Raw genomic sequence first — 17,999 nt, forward strand, 5'->3', positions numbered from 1 at the left:
ATCACTGTCTCGCCTACTGGGAAACTCAGCATTCCCTGGTTGGTTCCCAGACAATAAAAATAATAATAATAATGATGGCATTTATTAAGCGCTTACTGTGTGCACAGCAATCAATCAATCGTATTTATTGAGCACTTGCTGTGTGCAGAGCACTGTACTAAGCGCTTGGGAAGTACAAGTTGGCAACATATAGAGATGGTCCCTACCCAACAGTGGGCTCACAGTCTAGAAGTCTAGAACAACACTGTTCTAAGTGCTGGGGAGGTTACAAGGTGATCAGGTTGTCCCACGGGGGGCTCACAGTCTTCATCCCCATTTTACAGATGAGGTAACTGAGGCACAGAGAAGTTAAGTGACTTGCCCAAAGTCACACAGCTGACAATTGGCAGTGTCACCACCTCCCTCTGGCTTGGTTCAACCAGACTCAAACCTACCTGAAAGTATCCAGTCTTTCCATTTTATTTGTGGTTAAAGAGTAGCTTCTTAAAAACAGCCTCTCCCCCACCCCCCAACGAGTTTTATTTACCTTTGCATTTGTATCCTTGCTTGATTATGCCCCAGAGCTGTAACAAAAGACAAAGGAAGGTCAGGGAATCTGGAGAGGAAAGCTGGAAGGAAAACAAGGTCATAAAGGAGGAAGTGCCAATGTCTACCAAAGTACAAACAGGATGTAACTGCTCTTAACACCCTTCCTGTCAGATGGAACTCCCCTTCCATTCCACTCCAGCTGTGATGATAACGCCAGCCCCACTTCCCTTTTATTTCAAGGAGCAGTGGAGGAGCCACATGGAAACCCAAGGCTGAAGGCATGTTTCCCTACAGGACAGAAGCCTGGGGTTCCCAGAGGGGCAGAGGTGTTTGAACTCAAACATCAGAGTTCGTTGCTTGGCTCATTCATTCATTCATTCGATCGTATTTATTGAACGCTTATGACTCTAGTGAGGTCACAATCGGGAATATTAGAATCATCTTAAAAAAATTATTTTTTTTTTTAGAATTTAGGACTGAAAAGATTGAGAGAGGTCATTCAGCCCAAGCCCCTGCCTCCAGGCATTGCTACTAGCTTTTAAACAAACCCAGAAGTAAAATAAATGGGCACTATCCTCTGCAAGACTGAAAGCAAATGAAACCTGCAAGGCCTGGGGAATGCTGAAATAATTTTCTAGTGTTTAAGATAAACCAGTCAGGGAGATAGAAAAGGGTGTACTGTATGTTTAAATTGCATCATCAAAGCTACTCATATCACATTTAGGGCAGGAAGTTAATGATGTCTTGTGACACCCAAGGAAGAGCTGATTTAGAAAAGGTTATTTTCTTCAAGCCGAGAGTGCTAAGCTTTCTGACAACAGTAAAATGCCATGGAGACTTTATTTCAGAGTTGTCTCCTCTGGCAAAAATCACTGGCTAAACTGTCCTTAAAATAGTAAGAACTGAAGCTGGTGAAGGAAAATACCAATTAGTTCAGTTGTTAGAATTAATGAAGTTTAACCCCACTCTGTTGATCATCTTCTACGTTCAACTCCTCTGACCTGGAATGTTAAGCGATAAGTGGAAGGTGGCTATTTTTAGGTCCTGTGATGTCCCCTGGGGTCATCTGAGATTGTTCAGCTAGACAGCTCTGGCCAAGTGGCATGGTGGAAACCAAGGAGGTAACTCCTTTAAATCTCACATGTTTGGGATCTTTGCATCAGCTTATTCAGCGGCCCATTGGTCGTTTACTAAAACCCGCCACATGGGAAGTTTTGCCTCCAGACTTCCCTTTCTTTTGATCTGTAGACTGCACTTGGTTGTAAGCAGTCATCTGGCGGGAGAGGCTTGCTGGGAGCGTTAAACTCGCTAAACATAGAACTTGCTGAAAACTGGGGAGTGCTATATTTAGCATCTAACTGGGGCTCTTGGCGTGTGTGAGTCCTGTTTACTGCTGGCAGGATTCCAACCTGGGGCTGTGGTGAACCCAGGTCACAAGTTTTTGTAGCTCTCCAGGGTCACCCCACCTAACTGGTGAGGAAAGGTACCCCCTGTGGCAAGTCATTTCAGTCAGTCAAGCGCTTACTGTGTGCGGAGCACTGTACAAAGTGGTTGGGAGAGTACAATATAATAATAAACACACAGTCCCCGCCCACAATGAGATTTACAGTATAGAGGGGGCCTCAGTTCCCTCATTTGCAACATGGTGATACAGTACCTGTCCTCCCTCCTGCGTAGCCTGTGAACCCCACAATAGTACTGATATTTGTGGTATCTGTTAAGCGCTTCCTGTGTGCCAGGCACCGTACGAAGCGCTGGGGTGGATACAAGCAAATCAGGTTGGACACAGTCTCTGTCCTACATAGGGCTCACTATTTCAATCACCATTTTACAGATGAGGTAACTGAGGCACGGAGAAGTGAAGTGACTTGCCCAGGGTCACGCAACAGATAAGTGGCAGAACCAGGATTAGAAGCCATGACCTTCTGACTCCCAGGACCATGCTACATCCACTACGCCATGCTGTTTCCCCATGTGGGACCTGATTATCTTGTATCTACACTAGTGCTTAGTACTTAACAAATATCATTATTACTATTATTATTATTAGGGAATCAGTATGGCCTAATGGAAAGAGCTTGGGCTTTGGAATCAGGGGACTTGGGTTCTAATTCCGGTTCCACCGCGTGTCTGCTATGTGACCTTGGGCAAGTCACTTAATTTCCCTGGGCCTCAGTTCCCTCATCTATAAAATGGGGATTAAGACTGTAAACGCTTAGTACAGTGCTCTGCACACAGTTAGCACTCAATAAATATGGTTGATTGAATGAATGAACATGAGACAGGGACTGTGTCTAAACTGATTACCTTGTATCTACCCCAGCGCTTAGAACAGTGCTTGACACATAGTAAGTGGCTCAGTGGAAAGAGCCCGGGCTTTGGAGTCAGAGGTCATGGGTTCAAATCCCGACTCTGCCAATTGTCAGCTGGGTGACTTTGGATAAGTCACTTCACTTTTCTGGGCCTCAGTTCCCTCATCTGTCAAATGGGGATGAAGACTGGGAGCCCCCCGTGGGACAACCCGATCACCTTGTAACCTGCCCAGTGCTTAGAACAGTGCTCTGCACATAGTAAGTGCTTAATAAATGCCATTATTATTATTATGTGCTTAACAAATACCGTCATTATTCTTATTATTACTCCAGCACTTAGTACAGTTCTTGGCACATAGTAAGAACTTAATAAATACCACTTTAAAAAAATACAGTTCATGAATGCTTGTGATGGATCATTCCTGTTGTCTCTGTAGACCATAGAAACAAACCCACATTTTAGGATTTCAGAGGGAATTACTGGGCTAATGTCGACTTGCTCAGAAGCGGTGCAGGAATACTAAATCCATTCAAACAAAAATCTTTTAGGGACTTGATGTTCTGTTCAGTTTCAAATTCTCAGTAGAATGTGGTGGAAGGAACATTTATTATCCTCTTAAGAAAGGGAGTAGCAGAAATGATCCTTCTCTTTTGTTGTAGGGGCAGTGGAGAAAGGGCCTGTACATGATCTGCCTTTCCCTGAAATCCATAATAATAATAATAATGGCATTTGTTAAGCACTTATTATTTGCAAAGCACGGTTTTAAGCGCTGCGGAGGCTACAAGGTGATCAGATTGCCCCATGGGGGTCTCACAGTCTTCATCCCCATTTTACAGATGAGGGAATTGAGGCACAGAGAGGTTAAGTGACTTGCCCAAAGTCACACAGTTGACAATTGGTGGAGCCAGGATTTGAACCCATGACCTTTGACTCCAAAGCCCGAGGTCTTTCCACTGAGCCACGGTGCTTCTCTAAGGTTGGGGTAATGGGCAGAGGGAAAAGAAACCAGATCAAATCATAAGGAGGAAGCAGCATGACTTGCCTTTGTAGGAAAGATAATACTTCCAGAAATCAACATCCAGCATCATTCCCTTTAGACTACAGGCTCATTGTGGGCAAGGAACATGTCTACCAACTCTATTATACTGTTATATTGTGCTTTCCCGAGCACTTAATATTGTGCTCTGCACACAGTAAGTGCTCAATAAATATGACTGATTGATTGGGGTACAGCATGAGAGCTCTCATCCTGACTGAGTCTCCATTTTGGCCGAGCTTGGCAGAGCCCCTTTGTACAATACTACTACTAATAATGATGATGGCATTTGTTAAGCTCTTACTATGTGCCGAGTACTGTTCTAAGTGCTGGGGGGGATACAAGGTAATCAGGTTGTCCCACATGGGGCTCACAGTCTTAATCCCCATTTTACAGATGAGGTAACTGATGCACAGAGAAGTTAAGTGACTTGCCCAAAGTCACACAGCTGACAAGTGGCGGAACCTACGACCTCTGACTCCCAAGCCTGTGCTCTTTCCACTGAGCCACGCTGCTTGTTCATTGATCATTGTTCTGATGAACAATGAAGCCCCTCTTCCTCTCCCAGCTCCATCATCCCTCTTCTCCCTCTCTTTCTCCTTCCTATTTCTGCTTCTCTCTTCCTTCCCTCTCCACCTGGACTCCTTTTCAAAATGAAAGGGAGCACAATACACTCTTCAGATTAAGGCCTCAGCTCCACCAACTCTTACCAATGGTGGGTGAAGGCTGTTGCCATAGAGATGCCAAAGTCTCAAATATCTGGTGATCACTGATCAAATGATCTCTTTTCACCAGGACTGTTGGCTTTCAGGATGGAAACTGCAGCTTCTTTCCCAGGAAGGGAACTTCCTAGAATAGCAGTACTCTTCTCTCAACATTCTTCAGTCTCCCTAGCAGACCAGACCTTGCTCCAGCTGGGTCAGGCTTCCAGCTCTTTCTCCTTTCCCCTTCAGGCAGCATCTCTCTCTCAATCCCTGCCTGTCCACCAGGGATAGTCCAGAGGTGCCCAGAAATTATCCTTGTTTTCTAACCCATTTAGAAGAATTCAATGTAGACCCAACCTCAAATCAGTCTCCATCTCCTTCCCTTCAGTAGCCTCTTTCTCAGTCCAAGAAATCTCTAAAATATGAGCCATAAAGTGTGCAGTATTCCACTAGACTCAGTACTTGGCCCTTCATACTTTCATTTCCTTTCTTTTTAATTTGGAGGTGACTGTGCTATCCATGAGGCCTGGATTGATTGTCATATTGGACAACCAGTTTCAGAAAGGGAAGTGAAAGAGAAGAAGTCCTCATATGAATTTGCTGTCTGTACTAATAATAGTGAAGTGACTGTTCATTATTTTAGTACATGTTTCCAAATGATCATTATTATTATATTTATTAAGCACTTGTGTGTCAAGCACTGTTCTAAGTGCTGGGGTAGATGCAAGTTAATCAGGTTGGCAGAGTCTCTGTCCCACATGGGACTCACAGTTTTATCAGGAGGGAGAACAGATACTGAATCCAATTTTACTATTGAGGAAACCGAGGCACAGAGCAGATAAGTGACTTTTCCAAGGTCACAGAGACAAATGGAGGAGCTGGGCTGAGAACCCAGGTCCCAAAGTCTGTGTGCTGTTTCCTTGTGATTTACAATTCAATAATCATTCCTGGGAACTATCGGATTTTGTCACCCTCTCTTATTTTTCCTAATGTCCTTATATTGAGCTTTCCCGAGCATTTAACAAAGTTCTCTACACCCACTGGGCTCATGGTTAATACTATCAGTCAGGTGCTTAGTACAGTGCTCTGCACACAGTAAGCGCTCAATAAATTTGATTGAATGAATGAATGACTGAAGTTTTTATCAATACTATTCATGGAATTTTTTGGGATACTATCCTGCTTCTATTCCTAGATGCCTAAGACATTGGAGCCCCTTCCCAAATAAATGTGTCCTCCTTCTCGGTCACATTCAGTCAATCATATTTGAGCACTTACTGTGTGTAGAGCAGCATGCTAAGCACTTGGGAGAATACAATATTACAGCACAATTGACACATTCCCTGCCCACAATGAGCTTTCAGTCTAGAGGATGAGCTTATAGTCTTGAGGATGAGTTTACAGTCCAGAGAGAGGGATCAGAATTGATGGGAGGGAGGGTTGGGATGTGTGGAGTTTTAGGTGCTCTGCATCTGAAATTCTGTTCTACGAGTCTCAGAATGCTGTAGGATGTACACTGAACATGGACTTCAACCCTTGTTTCAACCCAGATATGGAAATCCAAGAATTTAATGTGAGGAAGAGTACTGGAGGACCAATGCACAAAAGCCATCATTTTAGACAGGACAGTCTCAATTTCAGGACCTATTTTATGGTATTTATTAAATGCTTACTATGTGTCTGGAACTGTTCTAAGAGCTGGGGTAGATACAAGTTCATCGGGTCAGACATGGGGCTCAGAGTCGAAGTAGAAGGGAGAACAGGTATTGAATCCCTATTTTACAGGTGAGGAAGCGGAGGCACAGAGAAGTTAAGTGACTTGTCTAAGGTCACACAGCAGGCAAATGGCAGAGCTGGGATTAGAACCCAGGTCTTCTGACTCTCAGGCCCATGCTCTTTCCACTAAGCCACAAACTGCTTCCCATTTGTAGACTGGTTTTTTTTTGCCAAATCATCCCAGAAATCCTGCAAAAATATGGGATTCTCCTGGCTAGTCCAATATGTATGATTACCTCACTTGAAACCATCCCGTTCCCTTTCAGGGGTTAAATCTGTGCCTGTGGATTCACCATCCCACTTCCTGATTTCTCCAGTGGAAACAATACTCAATGTTTGTTACACTTTCTTTTCCTCCCGCATCAACTGAAGAGCAAGTGTTCTAAAGCTTTCAAGGTGTTCAGGAAACTTTCAAAGGGGCCAAAATTCCAATCAGAGAGCAGCTTTCCATCAGAGAGCAGAGGGCCCAGTAATTCCAAGATAGTACTGATATTGATGCTTCCTATTTCTTCCAAATTCATTTCATCCCAAATGATTAGCCAGGCACGGCAACACAACCGTATTCAGCAAAGGATAATATTTTCTTATTTGTCCCCCAAACCTTAAATCGGTGGTGTTACCCAAAAAATGGCACTGAAAATACTTACAAATCCTGCACAGTGTTCACAGAAGGTCGGTTTGAGATAGGTCATCTCATGAAAGTTATGAACAAACCCGGGTCCCATTTTACACTGGAGCTGGGATTTTGCTCTCAGGAAATAAGCCATCATTTCATCTTTACTAATTAGACCATCCCTGTTGAAAGAATCGGAAAAGAGTGGCCTGTGAACAGAATATCATCAGTTATTATTATTACTATCATTACATTTCTTAAGGGCTTACTTCGTGTCATGCACTGTTCTAAGCTGATTAAATCAGAAGCAGTCCCTGTCCCACAGAGGGCTCACATTTTAAGTAGTCTAAGTTCCAGCATTCGGAGTTCGACAAGTTCTGAAAAAGTCAGAATCCACTGCTACGTGGGTGGAACCGGCACAAATTTTAATGGAGAATGAAGGGAGAATAAAATGATTATTTAAAATGAGATATGATTCTTACTTTATAATCCTGCTAATTTTGTATCGTCATCTAGTACATATCATCATCCAGACATTGAAACACATCCAATTCTTCCATAACGTTTGCTTCCACTGCCTGTTTTTGATAGGTTGCCATTGAGGAATTAGGGATCGTTTTTCTGGCATCACATGCCCATCCGGAAAAGAGTGCAGTGTACATGCACACAGTGTACCCAGAGGCCTACAGACTCTAACATGAGTGTACCTCAGAACAGGGATCATCGGAAACATAATCCCTGAATTACTTCACTATTTTAATTTGATTTAGGGGCAGTATTTTGAGTAGTAAATAAATGTGAAAACAAGTTTTCATTATCCTTATAGTAGCATTGTTTAGGGGCAATGTCTAAAATTCAGTTGGCTCTTTCAGTTTTCTTTCAAATCCATGTAATGATGACGTCTAAATAAACGTTCCCTGGATTTTTCCCCCTTTGTGTGGGTGTTCTTCCTGAATAGATTTTCGTGGGGGTGGGGGTTTGGAGGCTGGAACAAGGATACAAGGATGCCCTTAATTGTGGAGGGAGGGGAAGGAAATAATTTCCCATCCTTTCCTGCTCCCTTTTTCTCCTCCAAACTCCCACAACTCATCTGCTTCACTGCCCCAGTGCTCTGGGTTGGTCTCGGGACTGTTGTGTTCTTGAGGCTTCCCAAATCTTATACTCTAATCTAGTAATTTATTGATTTCTATTAATATCTGTCTTCCCATCTAGACTGTAAGCTCTTTGTGGGCAGGGAACATGTCTACCAATTCTGTTGTAATGTACTCTTGTGTGCAATGTGCAGTGCTCTGCACATAATAAGTGCTCAATAAATGCCACAGATTGATTGATTGACTGGGGACAGTGGTTCTGCCATCTCTGATTCTCTTGTATCCACCCCAGCATTTAGTTCAGTGTTTGACACCTAGTGAGCACTTAACAAATGCAACCATGATTATTATTCAGAAGCAATATGGTCCAGTAGCTTGGTGAAGAGAGAAAGGACATTCAGGTTGACAGTGCTTTCAGCCTGGGGGCAGTTTCTCCATTTCCCCTCTATCCTTGGCAGGGAATGATGTGTTCTTGGCAGGGAATGATGTGTTCTTGGCAGGGAATGATGTGGCCTAGAAAATTGGCTGTGTCTGCTGTGTGACCTTGGGCAAATCACTTCACTTCTCTGGGCCTCAACTACCTCATCTGTAAAATGGGGATTGAGACTGTAAGATTCTGTCTAACCCCATTTGCTTGTATCCACCCTAGCTCCTAGTACAGTGTATGGCATATAGTAAGTGCTTAACAAATACTACAGTTATTATTATTAATAATAATAAAGTCTCACTATCATGTTCTGTTGTTGCCAACTTGCACTTCCCAAGAGCTTAGTACAGTGCTCTGCACACAGTAAACGCTCAATAAATATGACTGACTGAATGAATGAATGTTCAGAACTTGCTCTGACATAAACATTGTCGACAACATGGGGTACAACTTGTGGTAATCCCTATCAGTTTGGAGTTTAGTTTTAATTATGATTCCTTAATTCTCTGCATTTGCTGTGATTTCATCATTTTATCTGTTCGGTATTCAAAATATCAAATGAAGGCAAATTTGCCAAAGTTCCTCAAGTTACATTAGAATGGACTCCCATACTAATAGACCTCAAGATCTTTCTTGATACTTGTGTCACCAGTGATAATAATAATAATAATTGTGGTATTTATTAAGTACTTACTATGCACCAAGCACTGTACTAAGCGCTGGGGTATATACAAGATAATCACGTCCCATGTGGGGCTCACAGTAAGTAGGAGAGAGAACAGGTACTGAATCCCCATTTAGCAGATGAGGGAATTGAAGCACAGAGAAGTGAAGTGACTTGCCCAAGGTCACAGAGCAGATTAGAACTGGGATTAGAAATGGGATTAGAGCTGGCACTAGAACCCAGCTTCTCTGACTCTCAAGCCCATGCTCTTTTCACTAGGCCATGCAGCTTCTCTGTTATTAAAACATAAAAGCAGTGTTATTAAAGCGTTTCTATCTCAGTAAAAATGTGAAGTCTGGAAAGCTTGTGAACTGGCTTGGCATTTCTCTGACTGAAATGCTGGCATTTCACCACCATTAAGTTTGAGTATCTAATTAATCTCCCACCTAGTAATTAATTAAATGCAGTGACTGATACACTCTTTGCAGCAAGTTCACTTATGGAAACTCAATCTTCTTAGGAATTGGGCCAAATCCCTCTGCCACTTGCCTGTTGTGTGACCCTGGGCAAACCATGTAACTTTGCATCTCAGCCTCATCTGTAAAATGGGAATTTATATTTCTTCCTCCCTTTTAGACTTTGAGCCCTAAGTGGTACAGGGAAGGTGTCCAATCTGATTATCTTGTATCTTCCCCAGTATTTAGCGCTTGGCACCCAGTAAGTGCTTAAATGCCACAGTTATTAGGTCCTTTATTTCCCAAGAATAATTAGAAAACGAAGATGAATTTACCCCTTTTCAACAGCCAGTTCCATAAAGGAACAGAACACTAGCAAATCTCAGCTCTCTGTTAATGAAGAGCAGCCATAAATATCAATTCAAAGATAAATCCAATCTGAACATAATCTCCTTATCTCACTTCATCCATGACTCCAAGCTTCTTCCTCCCTCCCTTTTCCCAAGTGATGTTCAGAAACAGAAAAGGGACTGAATGGAGTTTCACCTCCGCTTCCTTTCTCCAGCCTGTGCTCTCTAGAACAGTAACTATGATCAGAAAATTGACCAAACCATGAGCCCCAGACAAGGGAATCTTGGATCATCAAGAACTGGCAGTACACACATTTACCTTGGAAAAAGCCCAGAGTGATATTTTGATCGCTCAGTTCTCATATGCAATCAGTAGTATCCATTGAGCCCCTACTGTGCACAGAACACTGTACTGAGCTCTTGGGAGAGCACAATACAACAAAATCAGTAGACACTTTCCCTGCTCACAGTGAGCTTACAGACTACACAAAAGCACAAACCAATACAAAAGTTTGACTCATCTTCATACGATCCTGAAAGAAAAGCTGCAGAAGGCACAGATAAAATCAGAGGGATGTTGGCTGTTCTCTAAAATGATCTCTTTTGAGTTTAAAATAAACATATATATAAAAGTAGACTTACTGGTCTTTGTCCAGCACACAGAAGGAGTCCAAGAAGGGAAAGTTAGCAGCTATACTTTCAAAGTCCTCTTGGGAGATATACCCATCATGATCATGATCGTAGTTTCTAAAAACAGACTGCAAAACAAAAACATGTGTGTCCAGTCCTACTGATGGAACAGCAACATAAAACGCCTTCTGGGTAGTTTAAAGCTCTTGGATTCTGAGTTTCCATGACCTGCTACCCAAGTGGTCATTAACCAATTGTATTTTTGCTTCCTAGATACACATTTTTCTGGAAGTTACAGTCTTGTTCAAATAGGAAAAGCATTAATAGCAGTAATATTGTACTAGCAAGAATAGTAAGAGAAGCAGCATGGCTCAGTGGAAAGAGCCCGGGCTTTGGAGTCAGAGGTAATGGGTTCAAATACCGGCTCCGCCAATTGTCAGCTGTGTGACTTTGGGCAGGTCACTTTACTTCTCTGCGCCTGTTACCTCATCTGTAAAATGAGGATTAAGACTGTGAGCCCCCCGTGGGACAACCTGATCACCTTGTAACCTCCCCAGCACTTAGAACAGTGCTTTGCACGTAGTAAGCACTTAATAAATGCCATTATAATAATAATAATAGTAGTAGTACTGAGAAGCACTGTGGCCTAGTAGATAGAGCACAAATTTAAGGGTCAGAAGGACCTAGGTTCTAATCTTGGCTCTGCCACTTGTCTGCTGTGTGACCTTGGGTAAGTCACTTCACTTCTCTGTGCCTCAGGTACCTCATCCGTAAAATGGGGATTAAGACTGTGAGCTCCATGAGGGACATGGATTGGGTCCAAGCAGCGTGGCTCAGTGGAAAGAGCCCAGGCTTTGGAGTCAGAGGTCATGGGTTCAAATCCCTGCTCCACCACTTAGCTGTGTGACTTTAGGCAAGTCACCTAACTTCTCTGGGCCTCAGTTACCTCAACTGTAAAATGGAGATGAAGACTGTGATTCCCCCATGGGACAACCTGATCACCTTGTAACCTCCCCAGTGATTAGAACAGTGCTTTGCACATAGTAAGCACTTAATAAATGCCATCATTACTATTATTATTACCCAAGTGCTTAGTACAGAGCTTGGCATATAGTAGGCACTTAACAAATCCATAAAAAATAGTAGTAGCAGTAATTGAGTGGTCACTAGGTGTGGTGAACTGCACTAGGCTCTTAGCAAATACAGACTAAGGATTGACCTAACCCCTGCCCACAAGGAACTTAAACTATCACAGAAGAGACAAATATAAAAAATATTTACACCCTGAGGGGTCAAAATACACCTTGTGGGTAGGGAACATGTCTACTAATTCTGTTGCATTGTACTCTCTCAAGTGCTTAGTACAGTGCTCTACACACAGGAAGCATTCAATAAATATCATTTATTGATTGATTGACTAAATACATGTACTTGGAATCACCAAACTAAGAAACGTCAAAGGAATCCTTGTGATCTCTTTAAAATCCCCCTGGCAATGTCATTTAATAGACAGTCTCATTGATATCTTGCATATACTGCCAGCAGAACAAGCATTTCTTAAGCAAAACAGAAGAACTGGCATTTCATTCATTCAATCGTATTTATTGAGTGCTTACTGTGTGTAAAGCACTGTACTAAGCACTTGGGAGACAATATACAACATACAATATACAATATAACAACAGACACATTCTTGCCCACAACGAACTGAATTATATGTATCCTGCAGCTCCAATTACAAAATCACAAATCCACAAATCCACTCTCGATCATTTGCCCTTCCTGTACCACTCACTATAATCTTTTCCATCCTGGGTCACAGGCTCCAAAAATGTTTCCCTTCGACAATCTTGGATCTAATAGAACTGAGCCCCGTGTCATTCTTTCTCTTTATTAAAATAAAACTCTGGCTTCAATGAAAACTACATTTTATCCTGAAGGGTGAATCTTTGAAGCTAACAGAGAATGTAGCAATCAGTGAGGTAAACAGTTTTCTTCTGGAAGTTTTTCCTGCCTTCTATATTGCATCTACTAATACTTGGAAGTTTTTCGTTTGGTAAAGGAGACCAGGTAAATACTTACAGAGCATTATCATTGCTCTGAATAATTGCCTTTTTAATCCTAAAGGACACCCACATTTCCTAAAGAAATGTAAGCCTAAAAAGACTCATAAAGTCACTGCATTTCTCATTTCCTAGAGCATGGAGCAGCATGCTCTAGTGGCGAGAGAACGGGTTTGAGAGTCAGAGGTCATGGGTTCTAATCCTGGCTCCACCACTTGTCTGCTTTGTGACCTTGGGCAAGTCACTTATCTTCTCTGGGCCTCAGTTACCTCATCTGTAAAATGGGGACTAAGACTGTGAGCCCCACGTGGAACAACCTGATTACCTTGTATTTACCCCAGTGCTTGGAACAGTGCTTGGCACATAGTAAGCACTTAACAAATACCATTATTATTATTATTATTATTATTATTATTTCCTCTGCCCCAGGACATTTCTATTGGGAATTATCTTAGGTCTGGTTTAGGTCTCTCCTTCTGAGAGGCCTTAACTACTTTTTTTTTTAATGGCATTTGTTAAGCACTTACTACATGCCATTCACTGTACCAAGGGCTGACGCAGATGAAAGATAATCAGGTTCGACACAGTCCATGTCCCATGTGGGGCTCACAGTCTTATTCCCCATTTTACAGATGAGGTAATTAAGGCACAAAGAAGGTCACACAGCAGACAAGTGGAGGAGCTGGACTTAGAACCCAGGTCCCCTGGCTCCTCATCTGTAAAATGGGGATTAAGACTGTGAGCCCCACGTGGGACAAACTGATTACCTTGTATCTACCCCACCACTTAGAACAGTGTTTGACACATAGTAAGTGCTTAACAAATACCATAATTATTATTATTATTATTTCCACTAGGCCATGCTGCTTCTTTATTTGAACTATTTACTACTGTCTTTCATGCAGAGCAACTTGGGATCTTCCTAATTTAATGTTCAATAACTCCTTAATGTGAGGTCCCACAGAGCCAGATTATTTTGGTTTATAACTAGGGCAGAGACGGGCCCTACAGACTTCAGTATTTGGGGGAACAGTAACCCACTCTTCCTTCATCCTCCATAGGACTGAACCTGCTGCTCTTCACCTGCTTGAACAGTATCAATGGGACATCGAGGCAAAGCCCTCTACTAAGGACCTAAGGGACCAGTGACCTTACAATGAACCAGCATGGCCTAGTGGAGAGAGCATTGGCCTGGGAATCAGAAGGACCTGGGTTCTAATCCTGACTCTGCCACTTGTCTGCTGTGTGTCCTTGGGTGAGTCATTTCACTTCTCTGTGCCTCAGTTACTTCATCTGTAAAATGGGGATTGAGACTGTGAGCCCCATGTGGGACAGGGACTGGGTCCAACCCAATTACCTTGTATCTACCCCAGCGCTTAGAACAATGCCTGGCACATAGTAAGTGCTTAGCAAATACCATAATTATTGCTATTATGTGGGACAAGGACTGTGTCCAACCTGACTAGCTTCTGTCTATCCCAGGACTTAGTACAGGGCCCGGTACATAGTAAGTGCTTAGCAAATACCATAAAATTGGGAAAATTGCCTTTCAAAGGTCAAAATATCAATTCTATGGACTTGGGAAAGAGCCACAGTAGAATAAAGAAAACAAGTAGCTCAAATGAGAAAAGGACACAAGTACTTTTTTCCAAGACACACACATCGACAGAAAATTTTGGTTCAGATTATCACTACCTTCGTGTAAATTAGGGGCCCATGCTGTGTGTGCGCGTGTGCACACGTGTGTGTGTATATGTGTGTATGTGTGTGTGTGTTTAGGTGGTCCTCTTCTGTCACTACCCCTCCAAACTAATCACCTTCTAGTCCTTGTCAATGGCAACCTACATGGTGATAACTTCAATTTGGAAATCTGAGGTACAAAGTGAAAACCTAAATTATCACCTATGGGTTCTGCTATCACTCCCAAGGAAATGATCTCTGGGAAGAAAACCAGTTAATCTGTAGCCTGGGCAATATGGCGAAAGACACAAGCTTGAAAATGGATCTCCATCTACCCATCCCCAACACCTCCTCATTGTTGTCATAGAGAGTTTTTTTTTGAGTTTTTTTTTCTAATGGCATCTGTTAAGGGCTTACTATGTTCCAGACACTGTTCTAAGCACTGAGGTAGATAGAAGATAATCAGGTTGGGCACATTCTATGCCCCACATGGAGCCTATAGTCTTAATTCCCATTTTACAGATGAGATAACTGAGTCACAGAGAAGTTGATTGATTTGTCCCAAGTCCCACAGGAGACAAGTGGTAAATCCGGGATTAGAACCCAGGTCTTCTGACTCTTAGGCCCGTGCTCTTTGCTCTGAAATCCTGCTACTCCTTTCTTGTTTGTTATTTCTTCTGCCTTTGGTGTTTTTGTTCTGCTTTCCTCTTTGCTCTGGGGCATCTTATCACATCAAGGCCATCTCCTATAGTGGATGGTGGCCACAGAGAATAGTTATCATGAGAAATTAACCCAGGGGGTTCTAAAGATTTTGCTGCAGGGATCTGTCTCTGTCCCACAGCAAAAACTAGAGCAGTGAATTCATAAATTAGTTCTTCAGATTTATCACCTTCCAATAATCTAATTTTTCTTTTCTTTGTACAGTTCTCTTCTTCCCAAAATATGTAATAAACAGAGCAGGGAGAGCAGTAAATTAAGCCTGAGGGTTTCTGTTTCAAAACATTTCTTCATTTTAACATCTACCCATCTGATTCATTCATTTACAATGCAACTGTCGCCAATAGTAGAAGGCCGTTTCCCATTGCTTCCCTTAGTCCACATCTCTGGATTCTAAAAACATCCAGAATTAGTCTAGAGTGTTGACACTTTTCCCAAAGGTTTTTAACATCATTTATCTCATTTCATTTTCATAGCATCCGTGTGGGGCAGGAAGAGGCAGGTATTTGTATCCCCATTTTACAGATGAGGAACCTGAGGCCCAGAGGGGTTAAGTGACTTAAATCACTCAGCAAACCAGTGGCAGAGCTGGGATGAGAACCCAGGTTCTCTGACTGTCAGGTCCATGTTCAGTCCACTAGGCCAGAGACCCGCTATCATTTCTTAGTATTTCAACTCAGGCAATCCCCTAAATAATAATAATAATAATGGGCATTTGTTAAGTGCTTACTATGTACAAAGCACTGTTCTAAGCGCCGGGGAGGATACAAGGTGATCAGGTTGTCCCTCGTGGGGCTCACAGTCTTAATCTCCATTTTACAGATGAAATAACTGAGGCACAGAGAAGTTAAGTGGCTTGCCTAAGGTCACACAGCTGACAAGTGGCGGAGCTGGAATTCGAGCCCATGACCTCTGACTCCCAAGCCCGGGCTCTTTCCACTGAGCCACGCTGCCTCCTGAGTCACAGTTTCCCATTATTAATCTCAATATCAAAATCTCTTGGTGAATCTGGCTGGGGGCAGATATTAATGTTTTCAATCATTCACTCAATCAGTGGCATTTCCTGAGCCATTACTGTGTGTGGAGCACTGTACTAAGCACTTGGGAAAGTACAAGTCAACAAAGTTATTAGACATGATGCCCTTAACCGTCTTAAGAAGAAAAGTGTTTTTTAAATCGAAGGAGTTTACAGTATCCTAGAGAGGTCTCTAGACAACATTTGAATACCTAGCAACATCTACTGCCCACATAAACTGGTTTTAAGATAGTTTTAGTAATGTCTTTACTGTGTTACTTGGAAGTTTTGAGAGTCGGGCAGGAAAGAATAGTCTTTTTTTGGCGTAAAGTCCAACAGCAGAGTTTTATGGCTCAAGCAGTTCAAGATTAGACGCCCCTGTAGGTATACTGGATAAATATTTGTTGATATGGATGACCCAGTTTTAAAATTTCCATCTGAAATGAGATGTTCATATTCAGGTCCAGCACCACAAGACTCTAGGTTAGCTAGAGGCTATACAGGTCCTTTAAACATCTATGGTTTAAGTGAAATGAGGTGAAGCGTAGAGTAGGAAAGCATTATTGTCTGTGTTGATGATGATGATGATGGCATTTGTTAAGCGTTTACTGTGTGCAAAGCACTGTTCTAAGCCCTGGGGGGTACAAGGTGATCAGGTTGTCCCACGGGGGGGCTCACAGTCTTAATCCCCATTTTACAGATGAGGTAACTGAGGCCCAGAGAAGTGAAGGGACTTGCCCAAGGTCACAAGGCTGACAAGTGGCGGAGCCGGGATTTGAACCCATGACCTATGACTCCCAAGACCAGGCTCTTTTTACTGGGCCACGCTGCTTCTTGTGTTGTGGTGGTGACTCAGGAAACAGGAGTGTGTGAAGCTGCGGGCACATCCAAAAGCTCCGTGGCATTTTTCTCCCTGAGACTCATCTGTCGGTGAAGCTCAAGAGATCTTGCAAATAATAATAACAATTACGGCGATTGTTAAGTGCTTATTATGTACCAACCACTGTCCTAAGTGTTGGGGTAATACAACTTAATTAGGTCGGACACAGTGCCTGTCCCTCATGGGGCTTACAGTCTTCATCCCCATTTTACAGATGAAATAACCGAGGCACAGAGAAGTGAAATGACTTATCCAAGGTCACACAGCAGATATATGGTGGAGCCAGGATTAGAGCCTAGGTCCTCCTGGCTCCCGAGTCTGGGCTCTATCCACTAAGCTACATTGCTTCTCTAAATCATAAAGAGTCACTTTTGGTCCTGGAGCAGAAATAATAATAATAATAATAATAATAACAATATTTGTTAAGTACTTCCTATGTGCTGAGCACTGTTCTAAGCGCTGGGATAGACACAAGGTAATCAGGTTGTCCCACGTGGGGCTCACAGTCTTAATCCCCATTTTACAGATGAGGTAATTGAGGCACAGAGAAGTTACAGATAATAATAATAATGATGGCATTTGTTCATTCATTCAGTCGTATTTATTGAGCGCTTACTGTGTGCAGAGCACTGTACTAAGCGCTTGGGAAGTACAAATCGGCAACAGCGAGAAGGTCCCTCCTACCCAACAACGGGCTCACAGTCTTGATGAATTCTTTTGTTTGGCAGGCGCTGTATTGGACTTTCCCAAGCGCTTAGTACAGTGCTCCGCATACAGTAGGCGCTTAATACGATTGAATGGATGAAGGAATGAATGAATGGGAGGAGGAGTGTGGGAGGTGGCGGGTTTGGGAGGCGGGAATAACCGCAGCCTACGGGAAAGTCACTACTATTGAGTTCCTCACCAGGGACACACCCGGAGAACAGGGAAGGAGAGACGGAGAGTCAATCGTACTTACTGAGCGTTTACTGTGTGCAGAGCACTGTACTAAGCGTTTGGGAACATACAATACCGACCTCACTCCCGGAGGTGGGAGGGGGAAATCTCTAAACGCACT

At 42.8% G+C, this 17,999-nt stretch overlaps 1 protein-coding gene across 3 annotated transcripts in view; it reads right to left on the minus strand.

Moving 5' to 3' along the window:
* RASGRP3 (RAS guanyl releasing protein 3) overlaps positions 1-17,999 on the minus strand; it is a 67,713-nt gene that overhangs the window by 12,030 nt on the left and 37,684 nt on the right. For all 3 annotated transcript variants that reach the window (XM_038744470.1, XM_038744471.1, XM_038744469.1), the window contains exons 11-13: positions 10,600-10,715; positions 7,005-7,152; positions 527-563 (exon numbers count right to left, since the gene is read on the minus strand). In XM_038744470.1, coding sequence (XP_038600398.1) covers positions 527-563; positions 7,005-7,152; positions 10,600-10,715 — 301 coding nt within the window. The remainder of the gene's footprint in view (positions 1-526; positions 564-7,004; positions 7,153-10,599; positions 10,716-17,999) is intronic.

Source organism: Tachyglossus aculeatus, chromosome 1, assembly GCF_015852505.1.
Source record: "Tachyglossus aculeatus isolate mTacAcu1 chromosome 1, mTacAcu1.pri, whole genome shotgun sequence".
In the NCBI taxonomy this organism is placed as follows: domain Eukaryota; kingdom Metazoa; phylum Chordata; class Mammalia; order Monotremata; family Tachyglossidae; genus Tachyglossus; species Tachyglossus aculeatus.